We start from the raw sequence: 24,812 nt of genomic DNA, 5'->3' as shown, positions 1-24,812 counted from the left end.
TAATTTGTGATTTCCAAATTGTTGTGTAATGTTTATGTCCAATGGCCGATGAGCACCCATATGTTTTATCTACAATTGATCTTCACATGACAAGGATTGAAAAGGATTTGCCAGTAGATTGTCAACTTGATTCATGATGATGACTGCTTGTCTAGCTTTCTAGCTAAGATTTTGAAATGATGTTGACATGATTAGTCCAGTCAAAGCTACAGTAGATACAGTATAACGTGATTTGACATAATTTTATCTGTGGCCAATAACCTTGAGCCTTCTTGGATGGGCACATTTAATGTAACTCCATGGCTGCACCCAAGGGGCTTGATTTTTTTTAGCTCTATCCGTAGATTTTCCATGAGTGACAGAACAATGAGCCAATCATGGCATAACTACAGAACATTACCAACCCCTACGCTCCGTATTTTCGTCTGGCTTCCCTACAACCGTAGAAAGCACTGAGCTACTGTAGGCTGAAACAGCATTTTGGTGCTGCCTTAATCATTTTTGTATGCGGTTTTATTAACTGAATTATATATTTTTTTACATTCTTTGCAAACTGATATGTGACACGTATTAATGCCAAAATAACATGCAAAACAGGCAAAAACAGTATGCAGTACCAGTCAAAAGTTCGGACACACTTACTCATTCAAGGGTTTTTCTTTATTTTTTACATTGTAGAATAATAGTGAAGACATCAAAACTATGAAATAACACATATGGAATCATATGTCTTCAGCAATCTACACACAATACACCATAATGACAAAGTCAAAACAGGTTTTTATACATTTTTGCAAATGTATTAAACCAAAAAACAGAAATACCCTATCTAACATACAGTGAGGGAAAAAAGTATTTGATCCCCTGCTGATTTTGTATGTTTGCCCACTGACAAAGAAATGATCCGTCTATAGTTTTAATGGTAGGTTTATTTGAACAGTGAGAGACAGAATAACAACAACAAAATCCAGAAAAACGCATGTCAAAAATGTTATAAATTGATTTGCAGTTTAATGAGGGAAATAAGTATTTGACCCCCTCTCAATCAGAAAGATTTCTGTCTCCCAAGTTGTCTTTTATACAGGTAACGAGTTGAGATTAGGAGCACACTCTTAAAGGGAGGGCTCCTAATCTCAGTTTGTTACCTGTATAAAAAGGCACCTGTCCACAGAAGCAATCAATCAATCAGATTCCAATCTCTCCACCATGGCCAAGACCAAAGAGCTCTCCAAGGATGTCAGGGACAAGATTGTAGACCTACACAAGGCTGGAATGGGCTACAAGACCATCGCCAAGCAGCTTGGTGAAAAGGTGACAACAGTTGGTGCAATTATTAGCAAATGGAAGAAACACAAAAGAACTGTCAATCAAAAAATTATAGACTGATAATTTCTTTGTCAGTGGGCAAACGCACAAAATCAGCAGGGGATCAAATACTTTTTTCCCTCACTGTAAGTATTCAGACCCTTTGCTTTGAGATTTGAAATTGAGCTCAGGTGCATCCTGTTCCCATTAATCATCCTTGAGATGTTTCTACAACTTGATTGGAGTCCACCTGTGTTAAATTCAATAGATTGGACATGATTTGGAAAGGCACACACCTGTCTATATAAGGTGCCACAGTTAACAGTGCATGTCAGAGCAAAAGCCAAGCCATGAGGTCAAGGGAATTGTCCGTAGAGCTCCAAGATCAGATTGTGTAGAGGCACAGATCTGGAGAAGGGTACCAAAAATGTCTACTGCATTGAAGCTCCCCAAGAACACAGTGGCCTCCTTCATTCATAAATGGAAGAAGTTTGGAATCACCAAGACTCTTCCTAGAGCTGGCCCCCAGGCCAAACTGAGCAATCGGAGGAGAAGGACCTTGGTCAGGGAGGTGACCAAGAACCCGATGGTCACTCTGACAGAGCTCTAGAGTTCCTCTGTGGAGATGGGAGAACCTTGCAGAAGGACAACCATCTCTGCAGCACTCCATCAATCAGGCCTTTATGGTAGAGTGGCCAGATGGAAGCCACTCCTCAGTAAAAGGCACATGACAGCCCGCTTGAAAGTCACCTAAAGACTTTCTCTGGTCTGATTGAACTCTTTGGCCTGAATGCCAAGCGTCACGTCTGGCACCATCCCTTCGAGGAAACATGGTGGTGGCAGCATCATCTGTGGGAATGTTTTTCAGCTGCAGGGACTGGGAGACTAGTCAGGATTGAGACAAAGATGAACGGAGCAAAGAACAGAGAGATCCTTGATGAAAACCTGCTCCAGAGCACTCAGGACCTCAGACTGGGGCGAAGGTTCACCTTCCAACAGTACAACGACACTAAGCATACAGCCAAGAAAGTGCAGGAGTGGCTTCGGGACAAGTCTTTGAATGTCCTTGAGTGGCCCAGCCAGAGCCCATACTTGAACCCGATCTAAAATCTCTTAGCTATGCAGCCATGCTCCCCATCCAACCTGAAAGAGCTTGAGAGGATCTGTACAGAAAAATGGGAGAAACTCTCCAAATACAGGTGTGCAAAGCTTGTAGCGTCATACCCAATAATACTTGAGGCTGTAATCGCAGCTAAAGGTGCTTCAGCAAAGTACCGAGTAAAGGGTCTGAATACTTATGTAAATGTGATATCAGTTTTTTATTTTTAATACATTTGCAAAACAATTTGAAGCACAGCGAAGAGCTGCTGGCAAACGCACGAAGTGCTGTTTGAATGAATGCTTACTAGCCTGCTGCTGCCTACCACCGCTCAGTCAGACTGCTCTATCAAATCATAGACTTAATTATAACATAATAACACACAGAAATACGAGCCTTAGGTCATTAATATGGTCAAATCCGGAAACTATCATTTAGAAAACAAAATGTTTATCTTTCAGTGAAATACGGAACCGTTCCGTATTTTATCTAACGGGTGGCATCCATAAGTCTAAATATTCCTGTTACATTGCACAACCTTTAATGTTATGTCATAATTATGTAAAATTCTGGCAAATTAGTTCGCAATGAGCCAGGCGGCCCAAACTGTTGCATATAACGTTACCCTGACTCTGCGTGCAATGAACGCAAGAGAAGTGACACAATTTCCCTAGTTCAATATCGCCTGGTAACCTGGATTTCTTTTAACTAAATATGTAGGTTTAAAAAAATGTACTTCTGTGTATTGATTTTAAGAAAGGCATTGATGTTTATGGTTAGGTACATTCGTGCAACGATTGTGCTTTTTTCGCAAATGCGCTTTTGTTAAATCATCCCCCATTTGGCGAAGTTACATGTCTTTGTTAGGAAGAAATAGTCTTCACACAGTTCGCAACGAGCCAGGCGGCCCAAACTGCTGCATATACCCTGACTCAAGAGAAGAATGCAAGAGAAGTGACACAATTTCCCTAGTTAAAAGAAATTCATGTTAGCAGGCAATATTAACTAAATATGTAGGTTTAAAAATATATACTTGTGTATTGATTTTAAGAAAGGTGTTGATGTTTTTTATTTTTATTTTACCTTTATTTTACTAGGCAAGTCAATTAAGAACAAATTCTTATTTTCAATGACGGCCTAGGAACAGTGGGTTAACTGCCTGTTCAGGGGCAGAACGACAGATTTGTACCTTGTCAGCTCGGGGATTTGAACTTGCAACCTTTCGGTTACTAGTCCAACGCAGGCTACCCTGCCGCCCCAAACCACCTAACCATGTTTATGGTTAGGTACACATTGGTGCAACGATGGTGCTTTTTTTGCGAATGCACTTATTAAATCACCCGTTTGGCGAGGAGGCTATGATTCAATGATAAATTAACTGGCACCACATCAATTACATGCAATGCAGGACAAGCTAGATAAATTAGTAATATCATCAACCATGTGTAGTTAACCAGTGATTATGTTAAGATTGATTGTTTTTTATAAGATACGTTTAATGCTAGCTAGCACCTTACCTTGGCTCCTTGCTGCACTATCATAACAGCTGGTCAGCCTGCCACGCAGTCTCCTCGTGGAGTGCAAATCGGCCATGATCGGTGTCCAAAAATGCCGATTACTGATTGTTATGAAAACTTGAAATCGGCTCTAATTAATCAGGCATTCCGATTAATCGGTCGACCTCTAGTATTCTGACCTTGACTTAATCTGTTGGCCAGCAAGTAGAAGGGTTTTCATTAGTTGAATTATATTTATTAAGCAAGCGCAAAGGAACCACAAACCTGTTATGCTCCTTCATAAGGTACGTCTGATGACCAACTACTGAGAAGTGCATAGGAAAGGTGTGTATAAGAAAGGCGTAATGTCCTAAGCCGGAATCGGGCCCATTGTTAAATTATAGGTCAGAATAGGCATAGAGAGAAAAGTGCACAAAACAGGAATAACATTTCATTTAGGCGTGCTTCCGTCTTCGTCGGGTCAGAATCGGGGCCTAAATTTGTTTACAAACTCAAAGGTGTCTGACATAATTCTGAGATTGGGATTTAGAAAGGAGTCAATATACTCTGCTTCTCAACATGACTCACTTCCACAATCTGAAACAATTGGTCGACTGGTGGGAACGTCAAGAGGGACCATCCGTATACTGTATTTTACTTAACAGATCAATCTTTCTGGCTCTGGGAGGGTCAGGACCATAAATATACATTTTTTGTTTAGAGGATATGTACTTTTCTTCATATAATTTCTCGGTATCCTTCTCTGGGTTTTCAGCTGTAAGGAATGTGGCAAAGGCATATAGGGGCCGATTCCGACTTAGAAATTAACGCCTTTCCTACACACTCTTTCCTCCTCATTTCTCAGTATTTGGTATTCAGACTAACCTTAATCAGTCGTTAGCTCTGCTGCTGAAAACTCTCCCACTTGCTGGCCGACAGATTTTCTCATGGAGTTTTCATCATTCAATATGGTTTTCAGTAAAGACATCTTCAGCCATACCTTTAAATACGGTGTACCTTTTAGTTTGAATTTTGGCGACAGACTCGAGAGAACGGGTTCAGAATGTTAGGGAACAATGAAAGAAAAATAAATACATGCATATTCATCGCTGTTACAGCACCAAAAATATTCCGATTTTGTAGATTATTTAGGTTTAGGAAAGTATTTATGAACCACAAAAACTAGTTTGGAGAGCCTTTACACACGAAAGAAAGAAAACGTTGGATTCATTCTGAAATGTGCCACATTCAGTTCTTCAACCCATGGTAATGTTGGAATATTAGTGTACATAGAATTGTAATAGGGAGGATAGTCTATTCGCCTATTCCCGGCATTAACCATCTCCATTAGTTCCTGCCAAGGCAGCAGCTACTCTTCCTGGGGTCCAGCAAAATTAAGGCAGTTTATACTATTTTTAAAAAAGATTTCCCAACACACTGTGTGCCCTCAGGCCCCTGCTCCACCACTACCACATATCTACAGTACAAAATCCATGTGTACGTGTGTGTATAGTGCGTGTGTTATCGTGCATGTGTCTGTGCCCATGTGTGTGTTGCCTCACAGTCCCTGCTGTTCCATAAGGTGTATTTGTATCTGGGTTTTTTTTGTCTAATTTTACTGCTGGCATGAGTTACTTGACGTGGAATAGAGTTCCATGTAGTCGTGGCTCTGTGTAGTGCTGTGCACCTCCCATAGTCTGTTCTGGACTTAGGTACTGTGAAGAGACCTCTTGTGGCATGTGGGGTATGCATGGCTGTCCGAGCTGTGCGCCAGTAGATCAAACAGACAGCTAGGTGCATTCAACATGTCATAAATACAAGTAGTGATGAAGTTAATCTCTCCTCTATTTTGAGCCAGGAGAGATTGCCATGCATATTATTAATATTAGCTCTCTGTGTACATCCTATTTTTGCCATTTTTGTGGCACCTGACCACACGACTGAACATTAGTCCAGGTTCGACAAAACTAGGGCCTGTAGGACCTGCCTTGTTGATAGAGTTGTTAAGAAGGTAGAAACTAGGGCCTGTAGGACCTGCCTTGTTGATAGTGCTGTTAAGAAGGTAGAAACTAGGGCCTGTAGGACCTGCCTTGTTGATAGTGCTGTTAAGAAGGTAGAAACTAGGGCCTGTAGGACCTGCCTTGTTGACAGTGCTGTTAAGAAGGTAGAGCAGCGCTTTACTATGGACAGACTTTTCCCCATCATAGCTACTGTTGTATCAAAATATTTTGACCATGACAGTTTACAATCCAGGGTTACTCCAAGCAGTTTAGTCACCTCAACTTGCTCAATTTCCAGATGATTTATTACAAGATTTTGTTCAGGTTTAGGGTTTAGTGAATGATTTGTCCCAAATACAATGCTTTTAGTTTTAGAAATATTTAGGACTAACTTATTCCTTGCCACCCACTCTGAAACTAACTGCAGCTCAACTGTGTGATGACACGGCTAAGTATTACACCATGTGTGAGGTTCAAACTGTTACGGCTTGGTCTGTGCTCCGCTCTATAACCATTTAATTAGCCTACATGTCTTTTTTTATATTATCAACTGTTACTAATGATCCTCAGCAACAACCACACGGCCGTGACAGCGTTTACAGGGGAAGCAAATGAAGGTAAACTAAACAATGTAATTAAATGGAATGATCATGTAGGCTATACCAACCGAAGGAGACTGACAGTAAATCGGCAATTGAATATGTGTGGTTATTAGGATTACTGAGGGTTGATACTGATAGTGTCTAATATTTAACGTGATAGAAATAGGAGACAGAGAAAGTCGGGGGTAGCCTATAATTGAGACATTCGAGAGTGCCCATCCCTGCAAATGAAAAGGCCGTGCAATTTAAATTCTGCATAATGGCACAGCATTTTATATACTTTACTGTGGGAAAGTTGATATGTTGATACGTTTCAGTTTGCTGCCATATGACTGGTTTCACATTTGTCTGTAGTGATTATGAGGTAAAATATAGCTTTAAAGGTCCTGCTCTTTCTCAAGACTCCTCCTCTTTCTCAATTTCCAAACAGCAGTGGACTGGTTTCACATTCGTTTCCAGGGATCATAAGGAAAAACCATCTAAAACTATTTCTATTTACAATTTCCTTTTCCAAACGGATTACTAATTTACCTAGCTCCTATCAATTTATAGATTTCAGCGCATGGAAAATTGTGTTATTTCTATCGGAAATAGACGTTTTTCCACTTGAAACCGACAGGTGCTATGTGTATTTACAATCCCGATCTCATTTATATAGGTTTTATCAATAGCTATCAATTTATAAATTACAGTGCATGGAGATTCTATCTGAAAAAATAAAGTTGATGCTTTTACCTCTTGGAACCGGCAGTTGTTTAGCACCATAACCCGTGGTGTAAAGTACTTAAGTAAAATACTTTTAAGTATTACTTAATACTTATCTGTACTTTTCCTTATTACTTATATTTTTGACTACTTTTACTTCACTACATTCCTGTCACGCCCTGATCAGTTTCACCTGTCCCTGTGATTGTCTCCACCCCCTCCAGGTGTCGCTTATTTTCCCCAGTGTATTTATCCCTGTGTTTGCTGTCTCTCTGTGCCAGTTTGTCTTGTATGTTTAGTCAAGTCAACCAGCGTGGTTTTCCTCAAACTCCTTTTCGACTCTCTTTTGCTAGTCCTCCTGGTTTTGACCACTGCCTGACCCTGGACTACTTTCCCACCTGCCTGATCATCCTGCCTGCGCTGACATTGAATCTGCCTGCCCTTCGGTACCTATTGACTCTGAACTGGTTTTTACTTTTTGCCTGTACACAACCATTCTCTTGCCTACCCATTTTGGATTAATAAACATGGTAAGACTCCAACCATATGCCTCCTGTGTCTGCATCTGGGTCTTGCCTTGTGCCTTGATACATTCCTTAAGAAAAGAATGTACTTTACTCTATACATTTTCCCTGTCACCCAAAAGTCCTTGATACATTTTGAATGCTTAGCAGGACTGGAAAATTGTCCAATTCACGCACTTATCAATTGAACATCCCTGGTAATCCCTACTGCCTCTGATCTGGGGGACTCACTAAACACAAATGCTTAGTTTATAAATTGTTTCAGTGTCCCCCTGGCCATCGATAGCTAAAACAAATACTAAAATTGTTCCGTCTGGTTGGATTAATAAGTAATATATTTAAAACCAAGTACTTTTGGGCCTCCCGGGTGGCGCAGTGGTTAAGGGCACTGTACTGCAGCGCCAGCTGTGCCATCAGAGACTCTGGGTTCGTGCTCTGTCGCGATCGGGAGGTCCGTGGGGCGACGCACAATTGGCCTAGTGTGCGCTAACCAAGGTTGCCAGGTACACGGTGTTTCCTCTGACACATTGGCTGGCTTCCAGGTTGGATGCGCGTTGTGTTAAGTATTGCGGCATGGTTGTGTATCGGAGGACGCGTGACTTTCAACCTTCGTTTCTCCCGAGCCCGTACGGGAGTTGTAGCAATGAGAATTGGGAAAAAATATATTTAGACTTTTACTGGGTGACTAACTTTTAATTGGGTCATTTTTTATTACGGTATCTTTACTTTTACTCAAGTATGACTATTGGGAACTTTTTTCCACCACTGACCACACACAATATTCCAAATGAAATCGTAGTGGAAATTTCCTGTATTACCGAATCACAAGAGAGCAAAACCCACACAAGTCCATCTTTAATTATATGAGCTCCATCACAACCCTGTGACTCTCAGATCAATTCAGTGTCTATAAAATAATTCTGAGAGTGCTTACACATTGCAACTGAGATCCTTTATAGCAAAGACACACCCCCCTAGTCGACATGACAAATAACAGATCTTAAGAACATTATACAGAGAAAGATTTTACTTGAGAGAGGAGTATCCCATCGCCAGACAGTATTTAGCTATAAATTATCGTTCAGTTTGGTCTCCTAAACTAAGCTTATCTCATTCTTGGTACAAAATAGTACCAAGACATTACCTCACCCAATGGTATATATCAATTGGCATTTTAGACACTCCCATCCCAAATACAACTCATCCTGGACAAGCTCACGGAGAGGAGAGTGAGCCTCTAGGTCAAGATAAGGGCAACCTCAGAGGGAACATAGAATGGTTCCAGACACTGCCATCCTCCTCTCCCCGATGGGAAAAGTAGGGAGTGACTGGCACAGACATTGTGAAGCCAAGAGATAATTGGTTCCCCCTCAATCGTCCCTTCACATGGTTTAAAAGATACGTTTACATATGAAGACAAGCTTGACCTCTCCCCTTTCCGTGGCCCAAGTAACTGAACCCTGAGAGAACCGAACTGCAAACGGCCAACACTATAGTACACCAAAATACATTCTAAATGACAAGTATCTCACAAGCATATTATGAAAATATAACATCTTATCTATGTTACCCAACTAATTCTGATTCTGCCACGACAGTCCACAGCTACAGTTGAAGTTTACATACTGTCACGACTATCTTCCTGGAAATGACTGGACCAAAGCTCAGCGTGATGAGCGTACATCTCTTTTTATTTGTAATAAATGTCGCCAACAAAACAAGGAAACGACCGTGAAGCTTAACTTGGGCAATCATGTCACTAACAAAGTCACCTACCCACAAATGCGAAAGGAAAAAAGGCTGCCTCCCAATCAGACTCCCGGACTGGGGACCATCGCTGGAGGCCCCCCGACTGGCCTGTGGAGCAGGCACAGGACTCACCAGGCTGGAGAGACTTACTGGAGGCCTGGTCCTTGGAGGAGGCACAGGATGAACCAGGCTGGGGAGACCTACTGGAGGCCTGGTCCTTGGAGGAGGCACAAGACTCCACCAATCTCCCCATGTGCCTGCTTCGATGACTTGCCTCCTCATACCGTCGCCCCTGCTCCTTTGCTGCCTTTAATTCCTCCTTTGGACGGCGATATTCCCCAGCCTGCCTCCAGGTTCCTTTACCATCCAGGATTTCCTCCCAAGTCCATGAGTCCAGAAAACGCTGGTCCTCCTTCCCATGCTGCTTGGTCTGTTTGTGATGGGTAGTTCTGTCACGACCATCTTCCTGGAAATGACTGGACCAAAGGGCAGCGTGGTTAGCGTACATTTTCCTTTATTTTTAAATGCCAACAAAACCAACAAACGCCAACAAAACAATAAACAAATATGACGCTTACTAGGGCTATACAGTCAGCTAAGTCAGCTACCCACAAAGTCAGCTACCCACAAATGCGAAAGGAAAAAAGGCTGCCTAAGTATGACTCCCAATCAGAGACAACGATAGACAGCTGCCTCTGATTGAGAACCACACCAGGCCAAACACAAAAAATAGAAAACATAGAAATAAAGAAACTAGAATGCCCACCCTAGTCACATCCTGGCCTAACCAACATAGAGAATAAAAGCCTCTCTATGGCCAGGGCGTGACACATACACTTAGGTTGGAGTCATTAAAACTTGTTTTTGACCACTCCACAATTTTTTGGTTAACAAACTATAGTTTTGGCAAGTCGGTTAGGACATCTACTTTGTACATGACACAAGTAATTTTTTCCAACAACTTGTTACAGACAGATTATTTCACTTATAATTCACTGTATCACAATTCCAGTGTGTCAGAAATGTACATACACTAAAATTACAGTGCCTTTAAACCGCTTGGAAAATAACAGAAAATTATTTCATGGCTTTAGAAGCTTCTGATAGAGTAATTGACATAATTTGAGTCAAACATTACTTGACATCATGGGAAAATCAAATGAAATCAGCCAAGACCTCAGAAAATAATTGTAAACCTCCACAAGTCTGGTTCATCCTTGGGAGCAATTTCCAAACGCCTGAAGGTACCACGTTCATCTGTACAAACAATAGTATGCAACTGTAAACACCATGGAACCACGCAGCCGTCATACCTGTACATCAAGGCTGAGAAATGTCTGTTCTTCCAACAGTCCGTCTCCTTCCTAGGGTACCGCATTTCCACTTCAGGGGTGGAGATGGAGAGTGACCGGATTTCAGCCGTGCGTAATTGGCCAACTCCCACCATGGTAAAGGAAGTGCAGCGGTTTCTAGGGTTTGCCAACTTCTACCGGAGGTTTATCCAGGGTTTTGGTCAGGTAGCAGTTCCCATTACCTCACTGCTGAAGGGGGGACCGGTGTGGCTGCAGAAAGCTCCCTGTGCTTTCTTTTCGAAGAAGCTCAGCCCAGTGGAGCGAAACTATGATGTGGGGGACCGGGAGCTGTTGGCTGTTGTCAAGGCTCTGAAGGCGTGGAGACATTGGCTTGAGGGGGCTAAACACCCTTTTCTCATCTGGACTGACCACCGCAATCTGGAGTACATCCGGGCACTGAGGAGACTGAAAGCCAGGCAAGGTGGGCCATGTTCTTTACCCATTTTGTTTTCACTCTGTCCTACAGACCAGGTTCCCAGAATGCTAAGGCAGACGCACTGTCCCGGATATATGACACCGAGGAGCTGTCCATGGATCACACTCCCATACTTCCGGCCTCCTGCCTGGTGGCACCGGGGGTGTGGGAGCTGGATGCAGACATCGAGTGGGCGTTACGCACAGAGCCCACTCCCCCCCCAGTGTCCAGCTGGGCGCCTGTACGTTTCGTCTGCTGTCCGCGACCGTTTGATCTATTGGGCCCACACGTCACCCTCCTCTGGTCATCCTGGCATCGGTCGGACGGTGCGTTGCCTTAGTGGGAAGTACTGGTGGTCCACCTTGGCCAAGGACGTGAGGGTTTATGTTTCCTCCTGTTTGGTGTGCGCCCAGTGCAAGGCTCCCAGGCACCTGCCCAGAGGGAAGTTACAACCCGACCCGTTCCACAACGGCCATTGTCGCACCTGTCGGTGGACTTCCTGATGGATCTTCCTCCCTCACAGGGCAACACCCCGATCCTGGTTGTTGTGGATCGGTTTTCTAAGTCCTGCCGTCTCCTTCCTTTGCCCAGTCTGCCTACAGCCATACAGACTGTGGAGGCCCTGTTCACTCACGTCTTCTGGCACTATGGGGTGCCTGTGGACATAGTCTCTGATCGGGGGCCCCAGTGCACGTCCAGGGTCTGGAGAGCATTCATGGAACATCTGGGGTTCTCGGTAAGCCTCACCTCAGGTTTTCACCCCAAGAGTAACGGGGGCAGGTGGAGAGAGTAAACCAGGATGTGGGTAGGTTTCTGCGGTCATATTGCCAGGCCCGACCGGGGGAGTGTGCGGTGTTCATCTCCTAGGCAGAGATGGCCCAAAACTCACTCCGCCACTCCTCCACTAACCTCTCCTCCTTCCAGTGCGTACTGGGGTATCTGGCACCTTGGTATCAGAGCCAGGTCGAAGCTCCTGTGGTGGACGAATGGTTCAGGCATGCGGAGGAGACATGGGAAGCTGCCCGTGTTCACCTTCAGCGGGTCGTGCTGCATCAGAAAGAGAGCGCATACCGTCGCTGCAGTGAGGCCCTGGTGTTCGCACCGGGGGACCAGGTCTGGCTCTCGACCAGAAACCTCTCCCTCCGCCTGTCCTGCTGGAAGCTGGGTCCGCGGTGTGTGTGGCCATTCACGACTTCCGCCAAAGTCGGTCCCTCTCCTTGTTCGGGCGGCGTTCGGCGGTTGACTTCACCGGCCTTCTAGCCATCGCCGATCCACTTTTAATTTTCCATTTGTTTTGTCTTTGTCTTGCACACCTGGTTTCAGTCCCCCAATTACTTATTCATTATTTAACCCTCTGTTCCCCCATGTTTGTTTGTGAGTAATTATTTGTATGAAATACGGTCCGTTATGTGGGCTTGCTTTATTGTATTGTATTTGTCTATGTTTGAGTAAATTATTTTTATTTATCTGCTGTCCTGAGCCTGATTCCTTTACACAAGCTACACACAGACCTCATTACAGTTCAATGTTCTCTACATACGGTATATAGTACTTTGTGGCTGCCTATATAGTCCCAAGCTCTCGATTTAATCACAGGTGGTATGGGTACTAAATGGATCTGGTCTAAACCCTACATTGGGGGTCGAGCTTTACATGGGGTCGAGTGAGGTGGGGTGTCTTCCAAGATTCCCAGTTCAAAGTCAACATTTTCCAATGAGCCGATGGCTGGAGCGCAAGGAGTTGTTAAGAGGCTAGGGCCAAGGCTAGAGTTAGAGTCAACATACTTGCTGCGACTATCTGGAGGGTTAGGGTTAGCATTAAGGGTCTGGAGTGAGCTAGTTTCCCCTGAGTGGTAAAAGCTATGATTAGGGTGAAGTGATGGCGCCGTAGGGGAAGATTTCTGTTTTATCGGCTCTTAACCAACCATGCTATTTTATTTGTTTTTTCATGTTGTTTGTAACTTGTTTTGTACATAATGTTGCTGCTACCGTCTCTTATGACCGAAAAGAGCTTCTGGACATCAGAACTACGATTGCTCACATCAAATTGGACAAGGAGTTCTTCTTCAATGAGACGGGAGATGGGAGGGATATAATACAGACACCCGACCAGGACTGTTATTCGCTGGAGAAGGAAACAGAGATTTCGCGGAAAGAGATCAGGGAGAATCAGGCGACGAATGGCTAATCTGCCCTTGCCTTCGGTCCTGCTAGCTAACATTCAATCGCTGTAAAATAAATGGAACAAACTGAAAGCACGTTTATCCTACCAACGGGACATTATAAACTGTAGTATCTTATGCTTCACGGAATCATGGCTGAACGACAACATTAGGAACATATAGCTGGCAGGTTATACACTCTATCGGCCTGACAGAACAGCAGCCTCTGGTAAGACACGGGGCGGGGGGCCTATGCATTTATGTAAACAACATCTGGTGCACGATATCTAAGGAGTCTCAAGCTATTGCTCACCTGAGGTAGAGTATCTCATGATAACCTGTAGACCACACTATCTACCTAGAGATTTTTCATCTGTATTTTTCATAGCTGTCTACATACCACCACAGGCCGATGCTGGCACTAAAACCACACTCAATGAGCTGTATACCGCCATAAGCAAACAGGAAAACTCTCATCCAGAGGCGGCGCTCCTAGTGGCCGGGGAGTTTAATGCAGGGAAACTTAAATCAGTTTTACCTAACTTCTATCAGCATGTTAAATGTGCAACCAGAGGGAAAAAAACTCTGGACCAAATTTCTCACCCTCCATTTGGTAAATCTGACCATAATTCTATCCTCCTGATTCCTGTTTACAAGCTAAAATTAAAGCAGGAGGCACCAGTGACTCGGCCTATAAAAAAGTGGTCAGATGAAGCAGATGCTAAACTATAGGACTGTTTTGCTTGCACAGACTAGAATATTTTCTGGGATTCTTCCGATGGCATTGAGGAGTACACCACATCAGCCATTGGCTTTATCAATAAGTGCATTGAGGCCGTCGTCCCCACAGTGATTGTACATACCCCAACCAGAAGCCATGGATTACAGGCAACATTCGCACTGAGCTAAAGGGTAGAGCTACCGCTTTCAAGTAGCGGGACTCTAACCCGGAAGCTTATGTGAAATCTTGCTATGCCCTCCGATGAACCATCAAACAGGCAAATCGTCAATACAGGACTAAGATCGAATCATACTACACCGGCTCCAACGCTCGTTGAATGTGGCAGGGTCTGCAAACTATTACAGACTACAAAGGGAAGCACAGCCAAGAGCTGACCAGTGACATGAGCCTACTAGACAAGCGAAATAACTTCTATGTTCGCTTCGAGGCAAGTAACACTGAAACATGCATGAGAGCATCAGCTGTTCCGGACGACTGTGTGATCACGCTCTCCGCAGCCGATGTGAGTAAGACCTTTAAACAGGCCGCAGGGCCAGACGGATTACCAGGACGTGTACTCCGAGCATGTGCTGACCAATTGGCAAGTGTCTTCACTGACATTTTCAACCTCTCCCTGTCTGAGTCTGTAATACCAACATGTTTCAAGCAGCCCACCATAGTCCCTGTGCCCAAGAACATTAAGGTATCCTGCCTAAATTAATACCGACCCATAGCACTCACGTCTGTAGACATGAAATGCTTTGAAAAGCTGGTCATGGCTCACATCAACACCATTATCCCATTAACCCACTCCAATTTGCATACCGCCCCAACAAATCCACAGATGATGCAATCTCCATTGCACTCCACACTGCCCTTTCACACCTGGACAAAAGGAACACCTATGTGAGAATGCTATTCATTGAATACAGCTCAGCGTTCAACATAGTGCACTCAAAGCTTATCACTAAGCTAAGGACCCTGGGACTAAACACCTCCCTCTACAACTGGATCCTGGACTTCCTGACGGGCCGCCCCCAGGTGGTAAGGGTAGGTAACAACACATCCGCAACACGGGGGCCCCTCAGGGGTGCGTGCTCAGTCCCCTCTTGTACTCTCTGTTCACTCATGACTGCATGGCCAGGCACGACTCCAACACCATCATTAAATTTGCTGATGGCATAAGTGGTAGGCCTGATCACCTACAACGATGAGACAGCCTATAGGTAGGAGGTCAGAGACCTGACTGTGTGGTGCAAGGACAACAACCTCTCCCTCAATGTGATCAAGACAAAGGAGATGATTGTGGACTAAAGGAAAAAAAGGACTGAGCACGCCCTTATTCTCATCGACGAGGCTGCAGTGGAGAAGGTTGAGAGCTTCAAGTTCCTTGGTGCACACCATGACAGTCGTGAAGAGGGCACGACAAAACCTATTCCCACTCAGGAGACTGAAAATATTTGGCATGGGTCCTCAGATCAGCTGCATCACTGCCTGGTATGGCAACTGCTCGGCCTCCGACCGCAAGGCACTACAGAGGATAGTGCGAACGGCAGTACATCACTGGAGCCAAGCTTCCTGCCATCCAGGACCTCTATACCAGGCGGTGTCAGAGGAAGGCCCTAAAAATTGTCAAAGACTCCAGCCACCTTAGTCAGACCGTTCTCTCTGCTACCACACGGTAAGTGGTACCGGAGTGCCACCAAGTCTAGGTCCAAGAGGCTTCTAAACAGCCTCTACCCCCAAGCCATAAGACTCCTGAACATCTAGTCAAATGGCTACCCAGACTATTCACATTGCCCCACCCCCCTCATCTCTTTAATTACTTGTTTCTTTTATTGCTGATTCTTATCTGTGGTTTTTGAAACTGCACTGTCAGTTAGGGGCTCGTAAAGTAAGCATTTCACCTGTTGTATTCAGGGCATGTGACTAATCAAATTTGACTTGAAAGCACCTTTTTTTCTAGGAGTGTAACCTTAAGAAACAAATATAGAACAAACAGTGACAATATTCAGGTGAAAAAATATTTTATTTTGTTTGAAACAAACATTTTACAAAACCACTTATTCACCATACTGTAGAATATATCAACCAGCATACAAGCCGATTTTCCGCACTAAAATAGTTTACAGCCAACAATACAGGTGCTGTATATCTGTGAAGCTTTGAAAGTTGCATCAATCATTGATTTCTTCTCACAAGGTGTATACAGAAGCTTCTCAAACAACCTGCAGTTATTGTCAAAGACATCTGTTCAGAGCGATCAATAATGACAGAAGTGCTGGGAGTCACTCATAACTACTCAACTAGTTATAACGATTGTTGACATGTAATAAATTCGTAAGGACTTGGATGATCTAAAACTCTGTCAAAAGGGCCTGTGGTCAAAAGTAGTGTACCACATAGGAAGTAGGTCACCGTTTGAGATGCACCCTTGAGTACTCCAGATGTTATTACCAACTTAAAACAAGATATACGATGTGACAATGTCTTTGAGCCACAACAGGTGTCCATTTTGGTTTTGTGCTTTTCAACATGACATTGTCAGCTCAATTAATCTTTATATGCACACATTTTAATTACAGCTTAGCCAAATTGTACAATAAAAACTTGTGTAACACATTTGATTTGATTTGCAACAAGAACCATAACTAATCTAGGGGGAGAATGCATTAGAACCGTGCCTGTAAAAGAAGTGGCCTATTTTAGAATGTTGGGCGTTGTCTAAAGCCTCTACAGTAGGTAAAAAAAAACATTTTGAAAATACAACAAGAAAACGTTAAAAAGTCCCACCCCCAAACATGTGATATCATTGAAAAGCCCAGAATGTCCTCTCAAAGTTACAACAGGACTTAACACGGTGGCATGTACGGCCTCAGAGATACGGATCAACAATTACTGTCCATTAGAGTGGACAAAAATTAATTGCTGGGTCTCAGGAGGATGAAGACATTTCAAGAAGTAGTACAGTGTTATTTGGGTTGATCCAGGACACTTGGGTTTTAAAACAGTAATGAGTACCCTGGTTATTGAAAGAGCAGCAAATAATTTAATAGAAAAAGTATGTACAAAGCCATCAAAGCACACATCTTTGTAGCTTTTAGAAGAGATACCAAAATCCAAACAGTGATTAGATCAAAGTGTGAAAACTCTCAGTCAGCACGAAGGATTTGGGATTCATTGTTCTATTGTGTCACACAAGATGGAGTCTCTAAAGGTCACAGTTCACAGGGTTCTTCTGTCCTGGTCCTGAGTGGAGGCTGAAACAGACAGATGAATGCCATTAATGATTAGGATACAGGTTGTAACCGAATGTCAGTACTATATAACTGCAATTTATTACTGCGCAGGAATAAGAGCAACTTAATGTAAAGCGTTAGCGGAGGTTTTTGTTTCAACACAGATGTACTTAATTGATCCAGTGGAGAAATGTACCTGTTAAGTCTCTGAACCGTCTCTTCGCCTCTGCTCTTTCTTCTGAATCAAAATACCACACTGTTACAGCATATCTGGAACAAAGCAACATTCTAAATGATTAATACATAATTACACTGCATCTTTATCACATTATTATTATACAGATTTTCATAACAACAGTGTGATGCATCATACAGACCTTGTTGCATATGACGGCAGCACCTCGTGTGGATTCCTTCTATCTGACCAGAAGAACAACAGTCTGTCAAACAGGGGCTCAACATCTGCAACGTAGGATTTGCCCTCAGGAAAAATCCTAAGAATTCCTCCATGCTCCTGCAACATAACAAATACATATTGTTGACTTCAGCTTCACAGAATAAGAAGTTAAGCTAGAAGAGGCTTGGTATGCATTTGACAAAGATCAGAAGCCAAAGGGGTTTTTCCAACAAGCGGTGGGCGTACTATTTTTATGGCAATATCTCACATTTTCATAGTCTAAAAATAAACCACGCTTAAATATAATGACCATCGTTCATTATGTTATAGCGGGAAATAAACAATGAGTGACTTTCTTGGAAATGTACCTGTAATTTAAAAGGATTGGCGTTGATTGCACCTAAATAATGTTATAATAGGTGACAATAAATATATGTAATAAGAATGTATACATGTAATAATGTTTAATATATATTCAATAAATATGTAAAAAAATATAATAATAATACTTGTGTAGTTAATTTAATGATTATGGAATGCATGTGTAATGAATCTACCACTCCACCTCTGCGTTCCAGTTCTTGTTCAGGTAGTAGATACAGGTGACACAGCGACCGTCAGCGTTGGGATTGTCCACATGCTTAACATATCCCGTCCCATTTCCTGGATAGCACGCCACCATCGCCTGAAATAGACAAACACAAAACATCAATTCTGAGTCCATTCCACATTATATTTAGTATACTCGCTAATAATCATTAGATAATATGTAACAAACAACAGACTGTAGTGTACCCAATTACAGAAGCCTTCGTGTGGGAAAGTATTTGTGTATTTTTCAGTGGCCTTGGAATATTCTAAGAATACAGAAATAGCTTCTGCATTTCAGAGACAAAAATAGAACAAGACCAGATTTATGGGTAAATACCTTGGTTGCAAAAAATTCCTGTAAGCATTGCGTGGAGAGGGTGCATTGTGGTTTCAGAAGGACTGGCCTACGTGCATTCAGTTAGCAGTCCAAGGAAACACAATTAACCAAACTCGTCATTTATCTTGTGATAAGAAAGCCAAGAAAAGCCATCAAAGCCATGCTAATGAAAACGCTTGTGGTCAAGGGGCCAAGAGTAGACACATTGGATCAGATAGGTTTGCTAGAGGCCCAGTCAAGACAACATTTTGTCAAATAATATTTGATTTTGGCAACTTGCGATATTTTGCATGTGTGATACAGTGCAGATGCAAAGGAACAGGATTGGATCCAAATATTTTGTTGAAACATGATCAGATAATGAGATTCCACAATATGTGGCAGGTAGCTTAGCGGTTAGAGCATTGGGCCAGTAACCGAAAGGTTGCTAGTTTGAATCCCCGAGGTAAAAAATAAATAAATCTGTCGATCTCTCCTTGAGGATGGAACTCAACCCTAACATTTCACCAAACACTTGTACAGAATGTGTGCAACAGGACAAATATAAGCAACTCCTATTTGACCTTGTGGTTGTACAGCCCTATTCCTTCAGCCTAACAAAACAGCTGTACCTTCCTAACCCTTAGGAAACAGGAGGTCCTGTTCGTGCCTATAGAGGTTTGACCTTCGACCCTCACATTACAGAAAAAGGTCACTGGACTCAGACTGCCTACACATTGAATTCAGCCACTGCGTTGCCTAATAAGTGACTTCCCTGAAGGTAGTGTGACAAGCACAGCGGTGGCTAAAAAAACTATGCATTTCCTTTCCAGTTGCTAGGATACAATGCAAAGGGACAAATCTGTGGTCTTATGTCAGGGAAAATTACATTTACAATTTAACAGCAACCTTTAGACATGCATCATATAAATCAAACTTTTCTCTCTCCTTTGATTACTGATCGATTGATGCATGCATACACCTACATAATAAATCTGCAATAAAATCACTCTTCAGAAGCAACATCACAAGGGCCTTATCTGGTCAAGTGATCCTTTAGTTCATTTGCACAGCATCATATCTCAGCACGTGCTGAGGAAAGGAGTATTATGACACACCCAGTGTTTACGGTCTACAGTCGGGGAACATATGCATGTACGCACAGTGTTGTCAAAGAACAGTGAAAACACGTGAAACAAGAGAGAAAGGAAGACAGCGAGGAAGGGGAAGTCCACACACAGAGCAAAGCTGGCAGGCTGCCAGGATGTTGAAGGTTTAATGACAGAGCTACGTGTGGAGCGTGAGCCAGCAGACTCCACATGTACTACTGCTAGGTCTACCTACCTCTCCCCCTCCCCCCGCTCTCTCACTCTATACATCCATTGACTTAGATCTGTAAAACCTTTGAGAGATAACGTCAGATTTTTTTTGTGCTCTTCTTCTTAATTTCAAATCAAGGTAAACAACAGCTAGCTTTTGTTGTTACTTTTTATAATCAGTCCATCTGATCAATGAGTTGTCTACATAAGGTTGGGAGCAGGATCCAGGCATGTGCAAAAGAGAGAAGGGCGTGGTGGGATGTAAAGTGTGTGTGTGTGTGTGTGTGTCCCAGCATCTATGCTGCAATAGTCTATGTGCTGGGGGGCTAGGGTCAGTCTGTCCTATCTGGTGTAATTATCTTGTATTATATGTGGGGTCATGTGTGAACTTAGAAATTAGAGGTAACATACCTCTCTCTGTGTCTGTCTGATTGGCTAGGTCCGCTACGCTATGAAACCACACACTACTGGCCGCAATTGATATGGTGAAAACAATGTGTGGGGAATCAGAGGCACAGACACTCACATTAATATCTTTATCAGATAACACGGTTAAACAAATAATGCATGATATTGCTAGAAATCAAGAGGAAACAGACTGAACACCTCAAACTCCCCAGCTTATGCTCTCCAAATGGACGTTAAGCTGTGAGGACCGAGATTGCCATGCATTGACTTTTGTTCGCTATACATGTCAGGGGATGCTATTCACAAGGACATATTGTTATTTCTCACAATTCCCAAGATTGAAACGGCCTAGTGAAACGGTTCAGTGTGTTCAGTGTGTTGCGTGGCTATATTGTCGAAAAACTGATTCCATATGGGATCGAACGGTGGGCTTTTGCACAGATGGGCTCCGTCATGGGGACGGTGTGTAGGCCAAAGGGACTAAAAGAGAATACCCTGCAGTCTCCCTCTGAGCATTAATGCCTGCGTTCAAAACAGCTGGAAACTCTGACATGGGAACTCTGAAATCTCCGACTTCTGACTTCAGTGCGTTCAATACAACTGGGAGCTCAGAAAGAAAAGAGCTCCGACTGGGAAAGATCGGTATGAACCGTCATCTAACTCAGAATTCCAACTTGGGAACTCAGGCCTCTTTCTGGAGCTCTGATTTTCCGACCTAAAGATCACTGACAGAAAAATAAGATATCAAATCACGACATCTTATTTTTCCAAGTTCCCAGTTGTCTTGAAAGCACCATAAAACTTATGGCAGGCTACCCTTCGCCAGCTCATATCTGTGTGAAACTGGATTCAGTACGCTCGTCTGCATTAAAACCAAATATCAATCCAGGTTGGGTGTGACAGCTGAGATGAGGTGCGCACTGTGGACCACGCCCCCTGACTGAGAAGCTTTGACGTGAGCTTTGATGAATCAAGCACACCCATCTCATTAGTGGTGGTGAGATAAGATCCATTATGTCAGACTAATTAGCAATTGACTGCCCCCACATTAAAAGTATGTGATTGTGAGTTGAGAAGACAATCAGAAACTGTTGGAATGTTTTTCAATTCACTGCCATAGCCCCAAATAAAAAAAACTATTTTCACATGGGTGGGGTTGCGAGAATTTTCAAATATCAAAATGGGGTCTTGGCCCAAATTGTTTTGCGAACTCTGTCTTGGAGACACACAATTATTATAAATGCATGAGGATAAAAAGGGGAGTAATAAATACACAAAATGGTGGTTATCCAAAGTTCACTGACATTTAAATCAAAGACAGTACAGTATGAAGAGGGGCTAAAACTGCTTCTCCAATAGAAATCCTCGATCACACTTGTAGGGGATGTCAGCTAAGCTCATGCGTAGTAGAAACACATCGGGTCGAATGGTCGTCTCATGCAGCACTGCGCAGGCCGTAAAAATCAAAAGGGCCTCCATCGATATAGTTATTTTTGTACTATTTTTTTTTTTTAAGTGTCAATTTGTCACTTTCACAAGTTTGGAGTAATAAGATGTTCATTGGCTCAAATCTAGGTTTTGCCTTTAGATTTAAAAAATGAATAACTAAGGAAGAATTTCTCAGTTCTCTCATTTACTTCTCAAAGCCAGGCCTGGCCTGTTTTATAAAAGTTCCTGGAAGTCTTGCGATGTTGTGCCTCTGAGTTTAGAAACTCTGATAACGTTCTAGCCAGCCAACTTCAGCTAACTCAGACACATCAAACATTCATTTTTGTCAAAAACAACTAATATATGTATAAAATATTTAATTAATTGTTATTTTAAAATGTAGATAACAGTTTTATAAAAGCAGCAAGACATAAGGTAGTGCTGTATCATTAATACAGTCACAGGTAAATGGGTTGACTGGCCCATCGCCTCCGGCCACACAACGCCATTTACCTGCGACTGTATTCGTGATACAGCACTACCTTATGTCTTGCTGCTTAATTATACCATGGCATTGTTGAATACCCGTTTCTGATTGGCTTGAAGGGCATTCTAGAGCGTGCATTATTTCCCTATAATGCATAGTAATATTCAAATGGTTATGAAGTTCATTCTTACATGTTCTTTGTTTGAGCCACTTTTGAAAGCAAAAGTCAAATTGAAAACATTATTGGGGTTGTTGAATTCGACTTTCATAATAACAAGCTATGAGGATGGTTTCTTAGCTAGCAAGTCTGGTCAATGGTTATGTCCAGAGCAACTAACGTTACTGTTGCTATCTAGTAAACTTGCTAACTAGCTACTTCAGTTGGTGTTAAACACATTTCTAGCAGCAAATGTGTTCAATCATAGCCGTGTTAAAAGTGGGATAGTCTCGGTGCTCCATGCGTTCTCTGTTAAACAAAGCAATTCGGACGAAGGTTAGTGCCACTCCGCTACTCGTCGTGGGACACACCTTCCACAGTGTGCATTATTTTCCATTTAATGCATAGCCCCTCGATGATTATCCCTTAAATATCGTTCAACATTCATAGCTCTAGATACAATATTAACATAATCAAATAAAATATAAGGACAAAGTGATCACATTTTTTTTCCACCTTCAAACCAAGGAAATACACGCAATTTATGCACAATTGTCGCACAACTTACCTTTGATCTTTCTCGAATAATACTTTTCCCAAGTCGGCCGATGCAATGAGAAACCAATTTATCGATTAAAGTAAGGAGGATGTTAATAGCCTCGCACCCCCTTTCAACTCCACTGACCCAGGCTATCTTATCACCCCGAATGTTCCTTTTGGAAATCCCACAACTCCGGTCAGGACCAGCTAGCTGTCCGTCCTGCAGAACTCCAGAGCTGTGCAGCTCTTTCACTTGGTCCAAAACGAAGTGTCCAACCAATTCTCCTAGGAAGTTATCCACGTAAAAGAATCCTTGGTCAAGTAGGGACGGGACAATCAGGTCCAGGGCTAACCGCTCCAAATCTGTGTCCAATGCATGTTGCAGAAGAGGCATAATCGCGATTTATGAAGAATTGAACTAAACTTCTAAAGTTATGTTACTGAAACTGCCACGATAGTGTCAGTGCGTTAGGCTCACTGATACATATGTTTCAGCCCTTCTCGCTCTGCAGAAACGAGTACAATATATTCAATATATTCTTAAGAGACGCAATTTCACAAGAGTTCTGTTCTGCAGCAAAGTGTAAAGAAGCAGCGAATGAGAGGCACCTGCATATAAATACGGAACGTGCTGGATGTGTTGTAGCATTAGAGGGGCGGAGGCAAGGACTTTCATTAATTGAAATAACTTTCTGCATAGTTCACGCTTTCAATTTGTCGTTTTCGTTAGGGATGATAAAATACAGATATTTATAAGTATTTTGGGGCTAATTGGCCTATGCAATTTACTTTAAAAATAATACATGTTTATTTCTGTGCAAGTGTGATGCCGCCATTGACGATTCCACCAGGCGCATGTAGCCCTCGAAGCCGCTTGATCGCTGCACTTTCTCTCCGCAGACAAAGATTTTTCTAACTAATCCAAGATAGACCACAGCCTGTAGCTTCCAAGATGAGCAAATTAAATCATAGCCGGCAGAACAAGCAAAGAGATGGCAGAGCCATGCACGAGCTAGCGAGATCCTATTGGCGAGTTCTAATTGCAATTTGCATATTTACGTTAGGGAACGCCTACTCTGTGAAGTGCGTGCAATAACTCAATTCGCCCTTGTACTCCTTTTAAACAACGCATTTAAAAAAAAACTTTGTCAAAGGGTAAAGTCTACAAAACTTTGTCCTGTTCCTAATAGATTCTAGTTTTGGGAACAGGAAAATGTATTGAGTGCAAATGTTGGGCTTCCTCTCATCACCATATATGGTAGTGGGTAGAAACGCCAAGAGGATGCTTCAGATTTATACATCCTGTGAAACATCAACATCTGACTGATTGTTCTAGCTGTGCTACAGAAGTTAAATTAACATGACCATAGATCATGAGCCAGGGGGGTCAGACGGGCTCACTCGGGTGGACGATGTCTCATGGTAACTTATTTAAATGTTTATGTCCCTAGAGTTGGAAAATGTGTGATAGCAGTGCAGCAATAGTAACTTTCTGTGTATAACTCTTCTTTCATCCCTCCATCCATAAAATGTTATATGACAAACAATATCAGTATACAACAAGTTATTGCTTACTTATGCCCTTTAATCAAATATCATTGGAAAGCTTAGATTCACAGCTATCCATTAGACACATTTTCAGAATGTTCAGGTCAACAGAATTCTGACCTCTAGGGTAGGCTACATATCAGAATAATCTGTATTAATTGCTTTAAAACGGACACCCTGATATATTTTAAACTTTGTTTGACAAGTGGTTCTAAAAGGTAATTAAATTAGCTTTCAAATTATATTTAATATA

At 42.6% G+C, this 24,812-nt stretch overlaps 1 protein-coding gene across 1 annotated transcript; it reads right to left on the bottom strand.

Annotated features, from left to right (window-relative positions):
• Nucleotides 1–16,139: 16,139 nt before the first annotated feature.
• LOC115146009 (prolyl hydroxylase EGLN3) lies at nt 16,140–23,842 on the bottom strand. Its single transcript, XM_029687746.2, has 5 exons — nt 23,040–23,842; nt 18,331–18,450; nt 17,746–17,882; nt 17,565–17,638; nt 16,140–17,389 (listed from the first exon to the last, which is right to left on the bottom strand). The coding sequence occupies exons 1-5, from the start codon at nt 23,403–23,405 to the stop codon at nt 17,355–17,357; spliced, it is 732 nt and encodes a 243-aa protein (XP_029543606.1). The 5' UTR covers nt 23,406–23,842; the 3' UTR covers nt 16,140–17,354.
• Between the last annotated feature and the right edge of the window lie 970 nt (nt 23,843–24,812).

This window comes from Oncorhynchus nerka, linkage group LG18, assembly GCF_034236695.1.
Source record: "Oncorhynchus nerka isolate Pitt River linkage group LG18, Oner_Uvic_2.0, whole genome shotgun sequence".
NCBI lineage: Eukaryota > Metazoa > Chordata > Actinopteri > Salmoniformes > Salmonidae > Oncorhynchus > Oncorhynchus nerka.
The sequence above is the reverse complement of the archived record's forward strand: the minus strand, read 5'-3'. Positions and strand labels throughout refer to the sequence as shown.